At 46.7% G+C, this 19,397-nt stretch overlaps 1 protein-coding gene across 2 annotated transcripts in view; it reads right to left on the bottom strand.

Moving 5' to 3' along the window:
• Positions 1–19,397, bottom strand: part of GALNT16 (polypeptide N-acetylgalactosaminyltransferase 16) — a 125,950-nt gene that overhangs the window by 29,701 nt on the left and 76,852 nt on the right. For both annotated transcript variants that reach the window (XM_073348460.2, XM_073348461.2), the window contains exons 3-9: positions 18,826–18,924; positions 10,942–11,009; positions 7,295–7,360; positions 5,993–6,114; positions 3,620–3,707; positions 1,709–1,793; positions 386–489 (exon numbers count right to left, since the gene is read on the bottom strand). In XM_073348460.2, the coding sequence (XP_073204561.2) occupies positions 386–489; positions 1,709–1,793; positions 3,620–3,707; positions 5,993–6,114; positions 7,295–7,360; positions 10,942–11,009; positions 18,826–18,924 (632 nt within the window). The remainder of the gene's footprint in view (positions 1–385; positions 490–1,708; positions 1,794–3,619; positions 3,708–5,992; positions 6,115–7,294; positions 7,361–10,941; positions 11,010–18,825; positions 18,925–19,397) is intronic.

Below are 19,397 nucleotides of genomic sequence, written 5' to 3'. Positions count from 1 at the left end.
TTTATGTGTATTTCTGTAGCACCTAGAAGGCCCCACTCAAAGATCATGACCTGTCTTGTTAGGTGCTGTGCACATATACAACAAAAAGATGGTCCCTACCTTGAAGAGCTTATATCTTTGATATACACATGAGCCAGTAATATAGATCTGACTGACACTGTGGTTGTCTGATGTCTAGAACCTTACATTGATACACAGATCTTTGGAGTGGGGTGTTTTTGTGGATTGGAAATGCGTCCCATCTATATGCAAGTATTATATTAATTACATGAAATGCCCACAGGAAAGCATATTTTGTCTGACAAAGATTTCCTGGCGTCACTTTCTGTGTGAGGAGGAAGATGGTAGGGGGAAAGAGAGGGCAATGACTAATTTCACCACTCACCAAAATTCTCTCCTCCCCAGATGTCCATCTGAGTGTCATATTTTCCCAAATGGTTAAACCAGGACTTATCGATCACAAAGATGCCTCCCGCTATGACAGGTGTTCTGGAGAGAAGGAAGAAAGGGCAAATACATAACAAAACAATAATAATAATTTGTCCTTGCACAGGATCTGTCATCTGAAGATCACAAGGCACTTTAGAAACATTCATTAATTAAGCCTCGTAAACATGCACCACCCCCATTATCCTTATCTCCATTTTACAGATGGGGAAAATTTGGCCAGACATAGTTCCGCACCTCAATCACATGATGAGATTGCAGCAGAGGTGGGAATACAACACAAATCTCCTGGCTGCAAGTCTTGTGCTTTCACCCGCCTTCCTCCCCATGTTAGATTCTATCACTAGAAGGTTTGTGTTGTGTCTTTTGCTCTTTGCACAACATACTCAATATGAAGGAACCACATGGGCACAGTGGGGTCCAAACAACTGCTGGACTGTTACTAAGGCTCAGCTACATATATCCACTGCTGTTCTGTCAGGGTTCTGATGGTTTCAGAAACATGAGAGACAGTGAGGACCACTACAGGGCTCACAAACTATTTATTGGATGCTTTCCAATTCCTATGTGCTATAGTTAAAGAACCTTGCCGTCTAAATAGACAAGAATTTGGGGGTTTTGTCAGCATTTTTCACACTTTAGTTTTCTCAACGCTCTGTACACAGTAATGAACCACCTAGTGACTACACCGGTCAACAGAGAAGCCATTATGTGCCTCACCCCTATCTCAGTCAAAAACTTGAACATTCAAAGCTGGGAAAGAAGGATGATTCTGTAGTTAAGCCCTTGGACTGGGTTTCGTTCCCGACTCTGCCATTGACTTCCTGTGCGACCTTGGGCAAGTCATTCAGCCTCTGTGCCATAATTCTGTATCCATAAGAGGGGATAATAGCACAACCAGACCTCACAAGCTGTCAAGAGGATAAATTCATGAATTTGTGAGGCACTCAGATACTAGAGTGATAGGGGCCACATAAGTAGACAGATTGAACTGACTGCAACAGTCTGTAAATGTGTTTAACTTAAAATCACTACTTCTTACATTGTTCAGGGAGTAGCGAATTGATAAATTACAGCTTTCACCCGTGTCACATGACTGCTTCAAACATCTCACAGGACAAATGCCTCGCACAGCATCTGCAGCAACGGTGATGGTATCTTGTCCTCACAAGGAAAGTTCTTGTGCACTCCTGATGCAAAGATGAAGTCTTAACAATGGCATTCAAAGAGAGGGCAACACAAGCCCAACACAGACTGGTACCTTATGGACTGGGTTGGGTCCGTTCTGGACATCTTCTGCTCTATAGGGATCTGCTCCCACTTAAAGTGAAGGCTCCAGTCAAACCCTGAGAAGAAAAGAAACACTAGGGATGCCAATAGAGTAAGAGTACAATGCCAGCTACTAGAATACTCAGGAAATCTGCAGCAAGGGCATTAGGGGACAACAAACTAAACTATCAGGATGCTGCAAACCACCTTTTTTTTTTTTTTTTTTTTGATGGTCCTGGTGATTGTTTTGCATACACAGGTTTCCACTAGCCTTGGAAACAGACCCACACCTTCGTTGTATGGTGGTGTTGAGAGGGTGCCTGTTTTGCCCCCCTCAGCCCCATCTACCTGTGGCAGGTGCCATACCAGATTTGCAAGTACTATCCTGCACATCAACCAGCAGGAGGCAGCGGGGCACACTGGACCTGCAAATGCATGAGGCCACCAGTGACCCAAGTGAGCAGAAGTCCCAAGGTGACCCCACACGTGCCCCAAAGTAGCAAGAGCCTTCTACATTGCATCAAAATGTAAACATATTGCTGTACCATTTGGAGTCCCTCCAGGCTCTCCCCTCCCTTAGCAATACTTGGCTGTGCTCAACTACTTTCCAGAGCTTCTTGAGTGTGTTGTCAGGGTAGAGGTGATAATCAAGGCTGGTGCAGTCTGGTCAGTGTGTCTTATGCCTCTTTGGCTGACAAAGTTATGAGGTTTTAATCAGCACTCTTGGTGGGATGACGGTGTATTTCTGGGAACAAAGGCCCCAGTGCATTGTCATTGGTTTTCCCAAGTCTATCACTTGTTGAGTTGCCCCACGTTTCTGAATTGAGCTCAGTGTAATCCTGAAAATGCTGCCAGGTAATCGACACCCACAAATTGGGTGGGTTCTAAAGGCAGGGAAGGTGGTGAGAGGAGGTGTTGGCAGGTGGGATTCACTGTTGAAAGGGAGAGAGAGTTGAGCCAGATGACGTTGGAGGGATGGTAGTGGAAGGGTTTTGCAGCTAGGAAGAGAGTTGAGACTGTTTTTCAGGGGCTACTGTGGGAGGGTTTGGCGGCTGGGAGGAGTGACCTTGGGATGCTCTTCAAGAGATAGAAGGAAGCTCTAATGTCTGCTTAGCACAGTGCGCTGGCTGGAGGGCTCTGCAGCTGTCAGGAGTCTATCTGCGATATCAGTGGGTTTCAACAGCTGATGGTGGCATTTGTCTGGGGGAATCATGGAGAGGGTGCAGGCAGGCAGAGGGTGCAGCAGGGAATGGGGTTGGGTTAGGGGACTAACCTGAGGGACCTATTGGTGGGTTTAGGCACTGCTGAGTAGAAGGAGAGCTAATGAGCTGGTGAGGGATTGTTTGCATCATTTATCCATCAGGTGATGGGTGATGTTAGTGGTTGCGAGGGGGGTTGGCCTGCATGCTTTGGGATGGGCAGGTGTGTGTGTGGTGAGTTTTGGAGAACAAGCAGGGTGCATTCTGATCGCTCATCTGCAGGGTTACTGGAGGGCTCAGCAATAGCAGGAGGGGCTGGGTTGGGTGCCCTGTGGGTGTCACTGGGAGCTGGGAATTCTGGTCTGGAGCATTGTAAGGGTCAGACTCTGGCACATCTCCTGAATACCTGCCTGGCCTGCAATCTGCCTGCAGATCTTTCCTAGAGAGCCATCTTTAGTCCTAAAAAACTACTGTCTTGTGTCTGAAGCATCCACATGCAGGGCTAGTTACACAGAGTGAGGGGAGAGCCTCTCTGGATACCCCCAAGTTGCTCCATGGCCTCTTCTCCACTGGAGCTGGTCATTCCAAGGAGTAAAACACATAGGTCAGAAAGAGCAGAGCACTGTTACTGCTGCCACTCACTATCTGGTCCTGGCCTACCTCCCCCCCAGGTCTAACTTATCCCAGCCATTAGCCTTACCCACCTCCCCTCAGATCGGCTGAGGCTGCCAGGTAGGCAAAATTATCCAGGCTGATCACATCGATGATTGGACTCACCACTCGGGTATAATCCTGTAAGAACAGAAGAGTGGGAGAACAATCAGGCCTCTCTTGGGGGGCTGGCAAAAGAATAGGATATCAGAGACAAGAGGCTATGTACAGAGCAACAGGGAAAAATAAATCAGCATATTACATTGCAACCCTTCATTACCTCCTGTGTGGCAGCTGGGTAACGAATCCATGGCTGCTGCACATGTCTACAGATAGGGAAACTGTCAGCTCAACTTTATATCTATGACACGGGGAATGGAACTAAGGGCCCTCTTGTAATATGGGTTTAGCACACAGGAGCACTGGTAAGTGATAGCTCTTTATTTTCTGGCCCCAATCACATGACATGGGTCCCAGTTTCAAAGGTTAATATCTCTGTCACACAGGCAGGAATCAGTATCCAGCATTCCTTCGATGTTTTTAAACAAAAAGGCCAATACAATAAAAAAATGCTCATTACCAACCCAAAACAACCACATAGCCAACTAATAAACCACAAAGGTGGGGACAGTATTTACTCATGATGATTGACTAGTCCCTGAGAATAATGAGACAGGCTTGGAAATCATGAGATTTTTAAAATAAAGAAAGAAATATTGGGTGCTTTTTATTTGCCTTCTGGTTTTTGAACCTTCAGGGAGCACTCCAGTCACATTTTCAAGCTATTCTCTGCAACAATGGGTGCTAGAAATTTACTTTATATTAAAAAAAAGCTGAGATTCTTGACTCCAGGAGCAGAGGCTTTAAGAAAAACACCTGCTATCTCTACACTCACGATAAAATTGAGAGAGTCGGTAATGCTAGAGGTACCTAGCCATCCATCTGTCACTACTACCTCTTGCCTTCTGATCACACAGCCACTTATTCTCAGAACAAGTTCCTTCTGCTGTGGCCTGTATTCAGGCCTTGAGCCTGGGTGTGCTGTTTGATTTTTCATCGACAGCGACAGGACAGGCATGAGTTAATTCTGCCCGTGCAAGAGCGCTGTCAACAGCCGTGTCAGAGTTCATCCCTTCTATGGTCTGTGCTCTGCTACCATCTATCCAGGTGGCCTGATATTCCAGCCTCCTCACAGCTAGAGATAGGTGTGAACCAAACCCCCGGACCGAAACAACTACAAAATTTGGGGCAAGTTTGGAATCTGAACCTGGACCTAGATCTGAACGTGGCAACTGAGCCCTATATCTATAATGGGCTGAACCAAAATCTGAGCTCAGGCCAGCCCAGAACTCTAAAAAGGTTGGATCAGGGTCCAAAAACTTTGCAGCTCAGATCCATCCCTGCTAGCAACCACTCAGACCCAGCTGCAGAGACACCATCACTGAGCTGCTGCTGCAGCTCCTGCCAGAAGCTTGACTTTACGAGCAGAAGTAAAGTAGACATTTATATCGGGCTACTGAGATGGAGGATTTATTGAGCAGGCTTAAAAAGAAGTTCTAAGGTTTCACCTTCTTCCTCCCCTTGATACTAAACTGAGCAGACATATGAAATGTACAGCAGCGCAAGTGCCTCCCACTCCTCTCCTGGACCCCATTACCTCATGGGCTCCTTTCTTCAGAGATGGAGAATGCGGCACTTGCAGGTGGCAGAGAGATCAGTCCCCCTCTGCACCCCCCCTGCTCTTTCCCTGCAGGTTCACTGTAGCATTGTCACATCCTCCCTTCGACCCCATGGTGAATTCAGGGCGAGAGCTGCCAACGTTGCTGTCTGATATTCCACTCTATCTGCCCTGGGATTAATCCTTTCTCCAGTGAACCTCAGAAAGAAAGTCCCTGGGGGCACTTTGTGTTGGGAAGTGGTTTTGTGGGCCCGGTGCTTGTTGCAGAGGGTGTTAATGGCAGGAGGGTTTGGGGGGTGGGAAGGGGAGAGGTTCAACAGATGGAAGGGGGTTGTGGAAAGGGAGCAGTAGTCCGTGCAGAGGTTGTGTGTGTTGTCTACATGTGAGGGGACGTGGAAGAGGTATCCAGGAAGGTTAAAGTAGCAGTCAGCAGCACAAGGATTTTCACACATCTCCCCTGCCATCTATGAACATCCCCGCCCCCACAACAGGAAAGTGCTGGGGCCCTACGGTAAGAGTCCTGGTAATACACAGCAGGTGCCAGTTGCACGGAATATTTTAGGCTCCGTACTCCTCTTAAAAACATCTGAGTTGGACAAGGAGGCATTTGGGTGCTTGCCCTCGATGCTGAAGCTCACAGTGTGTACGGTGCTGTCTGTCAGCTGCCTGGCAGGGCCAGGAAAAAAGAAGCTAAATCCTGGCAGGAGTTGTGTGGAGAGAGAAAGATGACATGGGGAAGGGGTCTCACCTCTTTCACTCTCTGAAGCATCGGCTGCAGCCACTCGCTGTTCACCTCACAGTGACTGTCCAGGAAGGTGAGAATCTCAGCCGTTGCCACCTCGGCCCCTCGCACTCGAGAACGAATCAGCCCTAAAAGGAGGAACAGGCAGAGGAGGGGAAGGAAGTGGAAAGGCCAGAGAGTAAAAGAAAGGTGAGATAAGGGAGGGAAAGCCCTGAACTTCTACAACTTAGAAAAAATAAAAATTCTCCACTACCTTGCACCTTGTGTAGCCATTTATACTGGTGCAGGGAGCCTGATTCTCCAGGGCAAGCTGGACCCTTTACACTGCTCTAACAGTGTAAATGGGTCATAAACGTACCCCTACCAGAGGGGCCTCCCCAGATGGCATAGAGCTGCCCTAGCCAGGTCCATGACACCACAGGAGTAGGAGACATGCTAGGGAGCATGGGCTTTTTTTTTCTTTTTTTTCTGTCTACACCACTAAACCTCCACTCTTGATTACTGGAACCTCCTCCTCATCAGCTTCCCTGACACTCACATCACTGCCCTCAATTCCCTGCAAAACACAGCTGCTACAATCACTTTCCTTGCCTATCACTCTGCTCAGTCACCCCCATCTCTCAATCTCTCACCTAGCTCCCTCACCCCTTCCAGTGTACTGAGCTCCAGCTTCTTGTCCTGACTTTCAGGGCCCCTCACTGCTTTTCACTCTTCTCTTTTATGATGCCAGTCTCTCCCACAAATGCTTCTCCATCTTCCACACCACCCCCTGATGCTTGGGATGCCATGTAAGGCCGCTACCCTCACCTCCTTCAAATCCCTTCTCAAGATCCACTTGTGCTGTGCTGGCTATAAGAAATCAGACAGCACAAAATGGCTGCGCGGAAGGACAGCTGTTAGGACAGCTAGGGAAAGTCAACATTTCGTTTTGTAGGTGTATTATATATATGAAATATTAGCTTTCCCCAACTGTGTGTGTGTGTGTATATATAATGTATATTTGATTGTCTTCTTCTCTCAGGTCAGGAACCATGTCTACCTATATGTTTCTAGCACAATGGGGTCCTGATCCTGACTGGGGACTGTGGGCACTACTATAACGTAAATATTTAAAATAACAACAAATGCCCTGAAGCATGAGGATTGATAACCCAGGTTCGCTCTGCCAAAGCCTCCAGATTGGGAAATAAAAGCTTCACCTGTATTGCAAGTATGAATTGTAACCATGAGAAATACCATCTAGGGGAGTGGAGGGCAGAAGGGGTGACTTTGTGAGCAGATGGTACCTGCAAAGTTTTCCACACTCACCTTCTCGCCGACTGTTGCGTAGACACTTGATCTTTGGGATCTTGGTAAGGAGCTGGCAGTCCTCAGCTTAGGAAAGGAGAAAACATTTGGCACAAATGCATGAATTATTTGGCTTCCGTGGAGCGCTCCAATTAACTGCTCTCATGTGTCTCCATGCAGGGAAAGTGCTGCTTTCACTTAATATCACTTTAATCAACCTGATACCTTAATCCCATTGTCTAAAGTGTACCCAAGAGATCTCACTTGACAGTCCTCCTCCCTGGCAGCTGAGCCAAAGCTCCCCAGATGCGCTGAAAGGCTGAGGCTGCAGCCAGCTCGAGATCAGCACTGCAGAAGAACAAAGGGGCATATGCTGTAGGTTGTAGAATTGAGAGCAGGAGAAACTGAGGGACATCAGGGAGCAAGTGCAGAGAATCCAAGAAGCTAAGGAGGAAAGAGACCTATTCTATTAGGTGATCTAGTGCATTTCCTCCACCCACGAGATCATGCAAGGTTGTTCCCTACAATCTGTTCTCTGGGATAGTTTTCAGCTTAGTTTTAATTAATCCAAGCCATAGTGATTCAACCATCTTTCTTGGGGACACTTTTCCACTGTCTAATGCAGGGATGTCTGACTGGTAACTTGCTGGGAGCCCACATCACACCTAATTTGCATTAAATGAAGTACATTATAGAACCATCCCAGACTGCATTTGGTAAGAGGGACCTTCTGCTCAGCTCACAGTGGAGCAATGCATGCTGGGCCATGTAGGCTCAGAAGGCCACATCTCCACATGAAAGAGGAGATAAGGCACAGGGCTCCCTCTAGAACAGTGGTTCCCAAACTGGGGTTCATGAACCCCTGGGAGGTTGCGAAATGTTACAGGGGGTTCTTGGGAAAAAACTCCCTAATGGCGAACAGAGCTGTCCATAGGGACCCTGGGCAGCACAGGGCCAGCAGCCCGGAGGCCCTGGACTTCCAAGAGCTAAGCAGATCAAAGCAAGCATATCTATCATACTCAGGAGATTTAAACTTCAAGACTCCTTATAAGGAATGGAAATGGAGGTGGATATTTTTTGCTGTTTTTAAAATTAAATAGGCAGCTAGTATTGTTTTTAAAATTATTATGAAAAACAAGTTTAAGCTTTGTTGTAAAGTGCGTTGTTTGCCTGGACTGCTCAAGACCTGAAGGCTTGTGTAGGAGGAACTCTTTGAGTTGACTTCTTAAATACCTTCCTGCTGTTTCACATCTGATACTCCTTGATGAAACATAGGAACCTTGGCTTATTACAGGCTCATTCAAAGTGAAACAAGCTATGAAAGTGAGATCTTGGAAGCGTGTTGCCATTTTCATAATGTAATAAAAATACTGTAATCATAAATAATAATTAATAATAAATAGAGTGTACAAGCATGTCATAAAAACCAATTTTATATTTCCAAGATCACTGCTTTTATAATTTATACTCAGGTAAAGGAGAAAATCCCTGGAAATATTCCTTTTTAGGATGGGGTACGTGAGACTTGACATTTTATTGAAAGGGGTTCACAGGTTGTTAAAGTTAGGGAACCACTGCTCTAGAACTCTGTGGGATACATTTGGACCACAGGCCACACTTTGGCAAGTCCTGCTCTAACAGATATCACTGGGGCAAAAGTTTCCATCACAAGCCCATTTTCCTTGAGCCCTCTCCACCTCCCTCCCCCCACAAGCAGCTCTTTTATCCCATGCACTTTTCTACATCTTGCAGAGCCCTTTGCTTGCCATCATCCTCCCACAGCCTCAGTGCTCTAGAGAGAGACGCTAAGGCCACCAGCCAAAGTGCTTCTCTTGGCATCTCTTTTTCCATTTTCAAGGACACAAATCTGAAATATTGCTTTTCTGTGGGCAGCTTGGCAGCTGCTGTATCATTCAAATGTAGTGGCAGAAGCTCTTCAGTAAAGAACTATTGAGATATTGCTGGATGTCACAAGGGAAGACTGTGTCCCAGCACTGGACAGGTCCATTTCAGGTGAATGCAAGAATCTCTTTTCAGGTTATTCACCCGCCAGGAATGTAAGAAGAGAGGGCCCAGAAATCCACGTCCTAGTTCTGACCCTAACCTCTGTGTGTCCTTGGGGAAACCGAGGCGCCAAGGGCCAGATTTGCAGAAGTGCTCAACACCCTAGAGCTACCGCTGAGAATAATGGGAACATCTGGGAGATGGATACTTTTGATAATCTTGCCATTTATTTAGAGGCCTAAATGGGAGTTTCTGGCTGAGCTCTTTTGAAAAACTGGCCTCAAGCTGCTCAAGGCCAACATTTGCAAAAGTGGCAACGGAGTCTGGGTTTGAATTGTCAGGTGCTCAACTTGAGACACTTAGGACCTGCTTTTCAGAAGTGCTGAGCCCCACAGCTCCCATTGCCTCCCACTGGAGTTGTGGGTGCTCAGCACTTCTCAAAATCAGGCTCTTGGAGTCTCAAGCTGGCACCCAGGAACTCAGGCACCCAAACTCAGTGGCCGCTTTTTGAAAATTTTGGGCAAAGCTATTTATATGTAAAATGCAGCCAGTATCACTTCCTTAACTCACAGGGGCACTGCAGACATTCATTACAAAATGCTGTAAAAAACTAATAATAGTCTGAAGATGTAATTAATTATTATAATAAACATGGTGCTAGATTGTCCTGGGCCATTGTGGAAGCCCCTTGTACCCCAACCCCATTATACAACAGCCAGGAACAAATGCAAGCACTGTGCTCAGGGGAGTGCATAGATTACTATCTCCTAGTGCCTTTAGGGGAATGAATTACCCAAAAGGTGGCATGGCGGAGTCACGGCACAGCCACTAGTCTGTGGAGCTAGCCAGGATCATGCAGCATACACTCCTGCTTGGCACCAGGTTGCTGGAGGAAGTCGGGTGCCTCTTGAAGCAAAATCTCACCCAGAACTACTTCCAGGGATGCCCTAGCTACATGACGATCCCAGCCCGGGCCTAGGGCAAAAGCCAGTCTGTCTGTAGAACATGAGAGTTTGCAACAGTTCTCTGTGGTCTCTCTCTCTAACACAGTGGTTCTCAACCTGCTGCCCGCGGGTCGCATGTGGCCCAGTTAGCACATAGCTGCGGCCTAGCTGTGTGCTAAAGGCCGAAGGGCCTGCATGCTGGGTCCGGGTTGCCAGGCTGCCCTGTGCGATGGCGGGGTCTGGGGCTGCCCTTCCACTCAGCCCTGCAGCGGAGTACGCTCCTGGCCCCACTCTGTGGAGGGGTCTCTGGGTGTGGGCTGGGGTGCTGGGCATATGCGGCCCACAATAATAAACAGGTTGAGAACCACTGCTTTAACCCATATAATCAGACACTACTGGCCTACACCACTCACCATATTTGGGCTAAACACCACATAAAAAGGTGGTTAATGGGACCAGACTGGGTACTCTGGCAACCTGGCCAGAACTACCAACCTCACACAAGGAGAACAGGAAAGAGGAAAACACGGCCTCTTTGCCATGGGTGAAAGCTAAACTAGGTGCAGAAAAGCCTCTCTCCTTTCCTTCTTCTTTCTTCTTTCGCCAACTGGCAAGTGAGCAAGAGAGAGAATCTTTGAGAGGGAGGGAAAGAGAACAGAGTGAGTGAAGGAGAAAATCAGAGAGAAAAGCAAAAGAAAGAGAGGGAGGATTGATACTTACGATCTGAGCTGAAGTCATCCACTAAAATGATCTCCTGAATGAGATTGGCAGGGGTGCGGTTCATAACACTGCAGGAATCCAAGAAGGAAAGAAGGACCTCATCATTATTAAACAAACGCTTTTGCTTGACTGTTTGTAACCGGAGTAGGGGGACCAGATGTCCCAATTTTACAGAGACAGTCCCAGTATTCAGGGCTTTGTCTTAGATAGGCAGCTATTACTCACCACCTCCATCCTGATTTTTCACCCTTGCTGTCTGGTCACCCTAAACCTGGGTGTGATGGACAAGAAGCTGTATTTTTATTTATTTTGGGAATACTGATATGTGATAATGATATGAATACTGTCCATGACCTGTTCAGTGAGGTAAACTTACTGTAGAAGATGGTGGGTTATTAGAATTTCTTGTATGACTTTATTGATCTAACTTAACAGGGGGCTGTGGGAACAGCAAACCACAAAGAAACACAATAGATTTAGATAAAGACACCCCAACATACACCTGAAAAACTACAGGGCAAGATTTCAGAGTAACAGCCATGTTAGTCTGTATTCGCAAAAAGAAAAGGAGTACTTGTGGCACCTTAGAGACTAACCAATTTATTTGAGCATAAGCTTTCGTGGGCTACAGCTCACTTCATCGGATGCATACTGTGGAAAGTATAGAATATCTTTTTATACACACAAAGCATGAAAAAATGGGTGTTTACCACTACAAAAGGTTTTCTCTCCCCCCACCCCACTCTCCTGCTGGTAATAGCTTATCTAAAGTGATCACTCTCCTTACAATGTGTATGATAATCAAGGTGGGCCATTTCCAGCACAAACCTGGATTTGTAATGGAAATGGCCCACCTTGATTATCATACACATTGTAAGGAGAGTGATCACTTTAGACAAGCTATTACCAGGCAGGAGAGTGGAGTGGGGGGAGAGAAAACCTTTTGTAGTGGTAAACACCCATTTTTTCATGGTTTGTGTGTGTAAAAAGATCTTCTGTACTTTCCACAGTATGCATCCCATGAAGTGAGCTGTAGCTCACGAAAGCTTATGCTCAAATAAATTGGTTAGTCTCTAAGGTGCCACAAGTACTCCTTTTCTTTTTACAGGGCAAGAGATAAGTAGCGCTTCTCAGGGAGAGAAGAGGGAGTCACTTGTCAACAGCTGTCTAGGGAGACAGGCTGACACAGGGCTCCCCACATCCAGGGACCAGTAAGCCTTAGGGAAAATAAGCTTAGTTTTATTGCTTTAAAATCTCTTTTCCTCTGAAATGCTTTAGTTCTAAACAGCTAATACTTTGCTTTAAGGAATCTGTTTGGTCACTGATTACCATTGCCATTGCTCCAGAGAAGGGAGGAGAATTGCTGGGTCTGGACACAAGTCAGACCTGCTGAAGTAATCACAGTTGATATCAGGGGGCTGCAACCCAGGGCCCAGTCTGAGAATGCAAGAATCACGATTCCACTCAGAGGTAGGTGATGGCTAGAGGTCTGGGACGGGGAGAGATGCACTCAACAAGGTTAGGAGGGGTTGGAGGTGCAATCAGCCCAGTACCTGTGATACTGCGCATCCCGCACTGCCTCTCTCCTTCCATACCTATAAGAGGTAAAGAGCCCTGCTGAGGGTTAGTTATTCGGTCGTACAGTGACCTGGGCAGGACTGCGGCCGGCAGTACATTTTCTAGTGCTTTGCCCAATGTACTGTATATCCAAATTCCCACATGACGGGACTTCCGTCACATCACTTGGGTGAGACAGTTCCACAGCCCTATAAGTTTAACTGTCACTCAGCTTTTCCTGATATTCAGCCAAAATGTTCCCATTCTTAATTTCACCCACCCCCAACACTCCCTCAACCACTTGCCTCTGCCCCTCACCCACCACCCCTAGGATCTTCCTGGCCACTCACTGGCACCCCTGCTGACTCAGCACTCTGTTCCCATCCTGGGCAAGGGCAGCTCCTCCCAAACCTGGCCACTCAGCAGCAATGCTGGCTCCCATCACCCGCCCAGCATTCACACAGTGCGGGTCAAAGTTGAGTGATGAGTAATGATGTGACCAGGCACACGGGGCCATAACATTACTCAGGTTTGGAGTATCATGATAGAGACGCAGCCGGATCACACCTGAGTGGCTCTGTGACCCCATTGTCGAGTGGCAACATCACTCACTTGAATTTGGCCCGGCCAACCCCTGTCCTGACTAAACTTGAGCAGTGCTGGAGGGAAGGTGGGGCCAAATTTAAGCAAGTGGCGTTGCAACCCCACGTGCCTGGTGCAGTGCTGGAGCAACAGTCTGCCTGGTTGGGCCTCCAGAACCTCGTGGGCCCTGGTGCGACTGCACCACTTGCACCATTGTAGCTATGTCACTGACACTAACCCCTCACTCTGAGCTCTGACTCCAGCACCCAAATAAAGCTGTGGGGAGAATTTGGAGAGCTCGCTCCAAAGATTCCCTTAGTTTGTGGGATTTCAGTGTTGCAGGATTGATTAGTTACTTGTTTATTTGATATCCTTGTCTCCTTTGCCTGTTCCCTTGCCCTTCTTTTAGTTTATCCATCCTTTCTGGAAATAAAGTGTTGTTTATCTTTCTTTGTTGGTCCTGTTATATATTATAATATTCCATGGGTGGTAGTTGTTATTATTTATTATTTGTATTGTCATCGCACATAGGAGATGCAGTCATGGACCAGGACCCCATCCAGCCACTAGATGAGCACTGTGCACAAGGCAGTCAGGCCCCATTGTCCTAGGGAGAGTCGCCAACCCTCTGCAGATGGAGGAATGAGGGGCTCTACCATGCTTGGGGATCAGAGTTAGTCATCATTGTTCAGTTCAGATGTACGAATTTACCAAAGTTCTTTTAATCTGTCCTCATAAGCCATTCTCTCAAGCGCAAATAATGATTTTTGCAGTTCTTTGATCACTTTCTAACTTGTCAATATCTTTCTGGTAGGGAGGTGTAGAGAACTCTCTGGCTTTCCCAAGTCCCTCCCATCTGTCCAAAATGCAACTGCTAAAATTATCTTCCTCACCTGTCAATCCAACCATCTCCCTCGCCTCTTCAAATCCCTCCCCTAGCACCTCGTTACTCCCCACAGCCAGTTCAAACTTCTCATCCTCACCTTCAAGCCCCTGCGCAGCTCCAATTGGATCTACATCGTTCCTTATGTCTCCCTTTACCTGCTTTTCTCTGTCAACAATGCGGGCCTCACCAACCGCTTTGCTTCCTCTGCCCACTCAGGCCTTCTTCCATAATGCCCCCTAAGCAGGAAACAAACTCCCAGTCTTCAATGGGACTACTCATGTGCTTAAAATTAAGCACCTTCTCAAGTACCTTGCCGGATCAGGGCCATAAAGAGGAGAGGAGCGTGAGATTATTATTTAAAAACCACCACATCTAGGCTAACAGAGCCTAATGTTGCTGTGTTTTTTTTACTGCTATCTCACCCTGCAAACACATAACCGCTTTGCTGTTCACTATCTCACCCCACTCTATTTCAGAGTTATGTTTCCACATGACCGCCCATGAATATTTGGGTTTCAGCTTGTATTTCCCTAGATGTCTCAGCCTGCATTTTTGCGAGCCAGATATCATTTGCTACATCTGGTTCACATCTCAGCCCTCTCTGGGTCCCATAGCATTACTTTTCTGTTTTCTCTGATGATTGCAACTTCTCCCACATCACTGTCATTTGCAAGTTTCATGTACAGGACTACCTTGTGCTTTGTGTAGTAATTCACAGCTGTGTAAAGTGAGTGTAAAATGCACCCAAATCAAAACGGTTCCATTTTGTACCTTCTCTTCGTAGGTGTCAGTGACCACAAGCCGAAAGGCAGTGGAGAACCAGCCCCAGGCAGTTTACCACTTTGTTAGAGAAAATATTTAACAAGACTGGTCTAACCCCACCTATCATCTAAATTTTCCTGCCTCCTCTACAGTGTTGCCTGCGTATTCCCTTATCCCACCTCTTCTGAAATCCTTGTCTTTGCATTCTCCTCCTCTCACCTATATGACTACAACTTCCACAACACTTTTGTCCACAAGTTCCAGATCTCCAGACTCCAACACGTGCAAAAGGAAACAAACACATCACACCCTTTTCATCAACACTTCCACTGATTTCCTCATTAGAGGTACTATGGTCTAGTGGCCTGCAAATAGGGCTGGGAGTCAGGAATTCCTGAGTTCTAATTTTAGTTCTGCAACTAACCTATTGTGTGACCTCCAGCAAGACACTTAACTTCTCTGTGTATAATTTTCTCCATCTCCAAAATGGGGATTATAACACTTCCAATATTTCCCCAGTGTAGATAACAGGGAATAATATGTCTCTTCCTCACAAGAGTGCCATGAAAATTAGTTAATGTTAATTCAGATGTAAAGTTCAAAAGGGGGCTAGATAGATTCATGGAAGATAGGTCCATCAATGGCTATTAGCCAGCATGGGCAGGAATGGTGTCCCTAGCTTCTGTTTGCCAGAAGCTGGGATTGGGTGACAGAGCATGGATCACTTGATCCATGTTCATTCCCTTTGGGACACCTGCCGCTGGCCGGGGACGGGATGCTGGGCTTGACAGACCTTTGGTCTGACCCAGTATGGCCGTTCTTACGTTCTTAAGGTGCTATAAAAGAGCTAAACATTACTACTATTCCAAAATCCAGTTCTAAATTTCCTTGTGTCCGAAACATGGACCAACTTCAGTCTGTTCTCCCCCCTCCAATGCATTTCTTGTCTCTCTACTCCTCTCATTGCTCCCTCTGTTTATTCAGCACCAGTGTCCTCTTGCTGCCTCATCATGGATGTATCAGCAATGCTGACGTGAGAGTCTTCTCCTCTGCAGATCTGACCATCTATATAATCCTCCTTTGTATCTCTCTCTGGCTCACAGACTCTCCATTTCATTTCAAATCTCACCAGAAAATACATCCCTTTCTTCTTTTACTCTGAATTTCTCTCTTTATCTGCCCTTATTTATTGAATTTGCCAAAGCATATTGGGATGCAGCTTGTATGAAAGGTGCTGCACAAAATACGTTTGTATTCTACAGCATTGTTTCCACCAGAATTTACACAATCACTTAGATTGGGCACTGAACTACTGACAGCCCTGTTATCTTACACAGCAAATGTACACCCATACATTTGTATTCACAGACAAATGGTATCCACACACCCTAAAAATCAATAAATAAAATATAGACAACACAGCTGTTGTCTTCCCTCTATATAAGGCCTCATTGTGTCAGTGAGAGCGGCCAGCATGGCAGAAACTGGTAATTTCACTTAATGACAAGCAAGGCAGAGATACCAAGCAGGCAAGCAGTCCATGAATGATAGCCATCTCCTGCAGAGTAGGGCATGTCAAGTGAGAAAACAGTTCATGAGTGACAACTGTCTCCTGCAAAGCAACAGATGTCAAGCAGACCAGCACAGATATCTCCTGCACATCAAAGGATGCCAGCAGGCAAGTTGTTTAAGATGCCACTGTAATAGCTGCTGGCATCCAGGCTATTTCTAATTCTTTTCTGCATTCCCTCTCTCATTTAGTCTCTTGTTTGGTCTCTTTATCCAAGCATCAGACTTTGTATCTTCCTCCTCAGCTACCTCTAAGCTAAAAACAAATCCTTGTGGCCTAAACATGTTGTATGCCTTGAACCAGCAGCATTTGCCGGCTAAACAAATCACAAGGCCATGCACACAACAGTCTTCCCTATGCTAGGGAACTTTAGGAAAAAATTCCTTCCAACAGTGCCACCGATTCACATGAATCTGCGTTAGCCCTGATGGGATCCCCTGTGTAGACAATTTAAACCCATGTGGTACAAATGCATCTGGCTGTGGGACCTTGTCTACAGGAGAGCTCCCACCCGTCTCACACAGGCTCAGCCGAATTAGTGGTACCACCCTTGTGTAGTTCTTCTTAAAACTAGCTAGTGCATAGCTGAAATTTTAAAAAGCAGCCACCATTTTGGATGCCCAACTTGATATATCTGGGCCCTATTTTCAGAGGTTTTGAGCATCCACAGCTCCCATGAATGTCAACTGTAAGTGCAAGTTCTCAGCACCTCTGAAAATCAGGCCCAAAATGGCAAGTTTGGTACCCAACCCAATGGCTGCTTTTAAAAATGTCCTTATTGTCATTTATTTTCATCAGTTATTCTTCTTCATTCCCAATTCCTCATTCATCATCCCCAAAGTGCAACTAAAATCCCTTAAGTTCTGTTTGGGAAAAAATAAGTACTCTGTTATAACCATGTAATTACATAGAACTTTCAACAGGTGCTCCTTGCATGGTTAATTTTGATTAGTTATCTAACCAATCAAGCTCTAATTGTCATCCTGGGCCCCACACACCTGCTGCAATTTTAAATCTAAAGCTGTTCTGGAAGCCTGACCAGATGCCATAAAAAAAAAGTAGCTGATACAATTTTATGCTTCCTCTTGCTTAATATCACTGTGGTCCTCTGCAGACTCACAACAAGTGATAAATAGACTAGAAGAGTCCCTTTCATACTTGATATATCCCAAAGTGCTTTACCGTAATGACACAGTGGTGGGTGCACTGCCTGGGTAGGCGAACTCAGCAGCAATTATACACACAGCAATAGCTCATGCCCAGCCTGGCACATTCAGACCTCTGGAAAGCAGGTGGCCCCAAACTGGGAAGAGACTTAGAAAGCCAGCCTTCTATCCATGAGTCCAGCTCCGGCACACTTGAAAGAGTCTGTTATTTATTCACAAAGCAAACTTCTGCAAGCCCTTGGGACTCAGTGAGAGAATGAGTGCCAATGAATGCTGCATTCGTGCTACAGGTACCCTTAGCTGAACCTTCCAGCTGAGCTGTTCTTTCTCTTCGGCCAGTCTCCACAGGAGAGGGAGGCTTTTCCCTGGGCTGGTTGCCTGCTTCAGGGAGCTTTTGAGTGAGTATTTGGTATCTCAGAGACGGCAGAGGACACAGTCTCTGGAAAAATAAAGGCAGAAAACCTGTCTGGGCTCTGCAGCAGAGAAAGGGATTTGGGGAAGGAAAGGAGCTGGTGGAAATATTTCTTTGCTGTATGAATAGCAGCAGATATTTTCATGCTCCCACCTGCTTGGGGCTACTCCCACACTCAGAGCCACCCCACCTGATGCACCTGTTTGTTTTTGGCTACCACTGTGACTAAGGGGAGAGAGCCACATATATTGTTGGACTGGGGTGCTTCTGGTTGGCAGGGGCTGTGCACACAAGCCTAGCCAGGGGTTTGCCATGGACTCGAGTGCTATTCCATCAGTGAGCGATTCCAAGTGTTGTATCAGGTGAGAGGGGCCTAGTCTCCATCAGACTTCAATGCCATCACCTTTCACTCCAAACACTCGGACATGCCGTCTGTGCACCGCCCTCCTCCCATGAAATAGACTCCTGCTGCATCCCAGTGTAAACCACTACTACAATATATGACCCGGCTAGGACCTAGCTGCTGATTCTTCTCTGAGACTGCCCCCCCCCCGCAACTTCTTTATCTCCCTCCTGAAAGCACCTCCAATAGTCTGTTTTCCCTTCAGCTTCCCTCACACTCCCTGCCTGGATGCCCCTTGAAAGTGTTTGTGGGCCTAACCCAAACAGCCTCCTCCCTGCTGCTAACAATTCCCTCAAACTCCCTGTCTAACTGCCCCCCTGAAACACACAGTTCCCTGCATGACCCTTGCAGACACGTACACCTGGCCAACCTCCTGGCCTCTTGCCGGTTGCTGAGCTCATGGTCAGATCAAAAACCACCTGGGGGGGGGGGCATTGCATTTGGGGACTTTTCCGCCCTGCTCTTTACTGCCAGGAGCCATCTCAGATCCAGGACCAGCAACCAATTTCCTGTGGTTTAAGAGCCGTTTCTCCCACCGGTACCTACCTCTTCACTGTGCGGAGCAGGGTGGAGCGAGCCTCGTTGTGAAAGGTGATGATGATGCTGGTTGCTGGCAGGTCTGCATCATAGTGCACAGAGGCACATCTGAAACATGGGAGGGCAAACATTCAAACCAGATACAATACACAGCAGCCCTTTGCGAGAGATGCCTGGAATTTCCCAAAGAAAAACAGCCGAGTGTGGCGCAGGGGTTGCAACCACCACACTGCCTGCCTACCATGGGACCCTCTGCTGAGCTCAATGGGGTTAAGAAGGACAACAGGATAAAAGTTCAGTCACTACTAAAAAGAAAAAGACACTGACAGTACTGCAGTCTGACCGACAATACTAGGAGTGAATGAGGTCTAGTGGTTCAAGCAAGGGACTGGGTCTCATGACTACTGGATTTGCCACTAACTTGCTGTGTGATATTCAGCGAGTTGAATAAAGTCTGTTTATCCCTGTGTAGAACAGGGACAATAAGTATCTGTGACAGAATGTACCCCTGCATCCACACGCTACACACTATTGTAATCATCTTTGTACAAAATAGGTCATGTAAGGTATCATTTGAAAAC

Source organism: Lepidochelys kempii, chromosome 6, assembly GCF_965140285.1.
Source record: "Lepidochelys kempii isolate rLepKem1 chromosome 6, rLepKem1.hap1, whole genome shotgun sequence".
In the NCBI taxonomy this organism is placed as follows: Eukaryota; Metazoa; Chordata; order Testudines; family Cheloniidae; genus Lepidochelys; species Lepidochelys kempii.
Note: the sequence above shows the minus strand (reverse complement) of the source record. Positions and strands in the feature narration are given on the sequence as shown.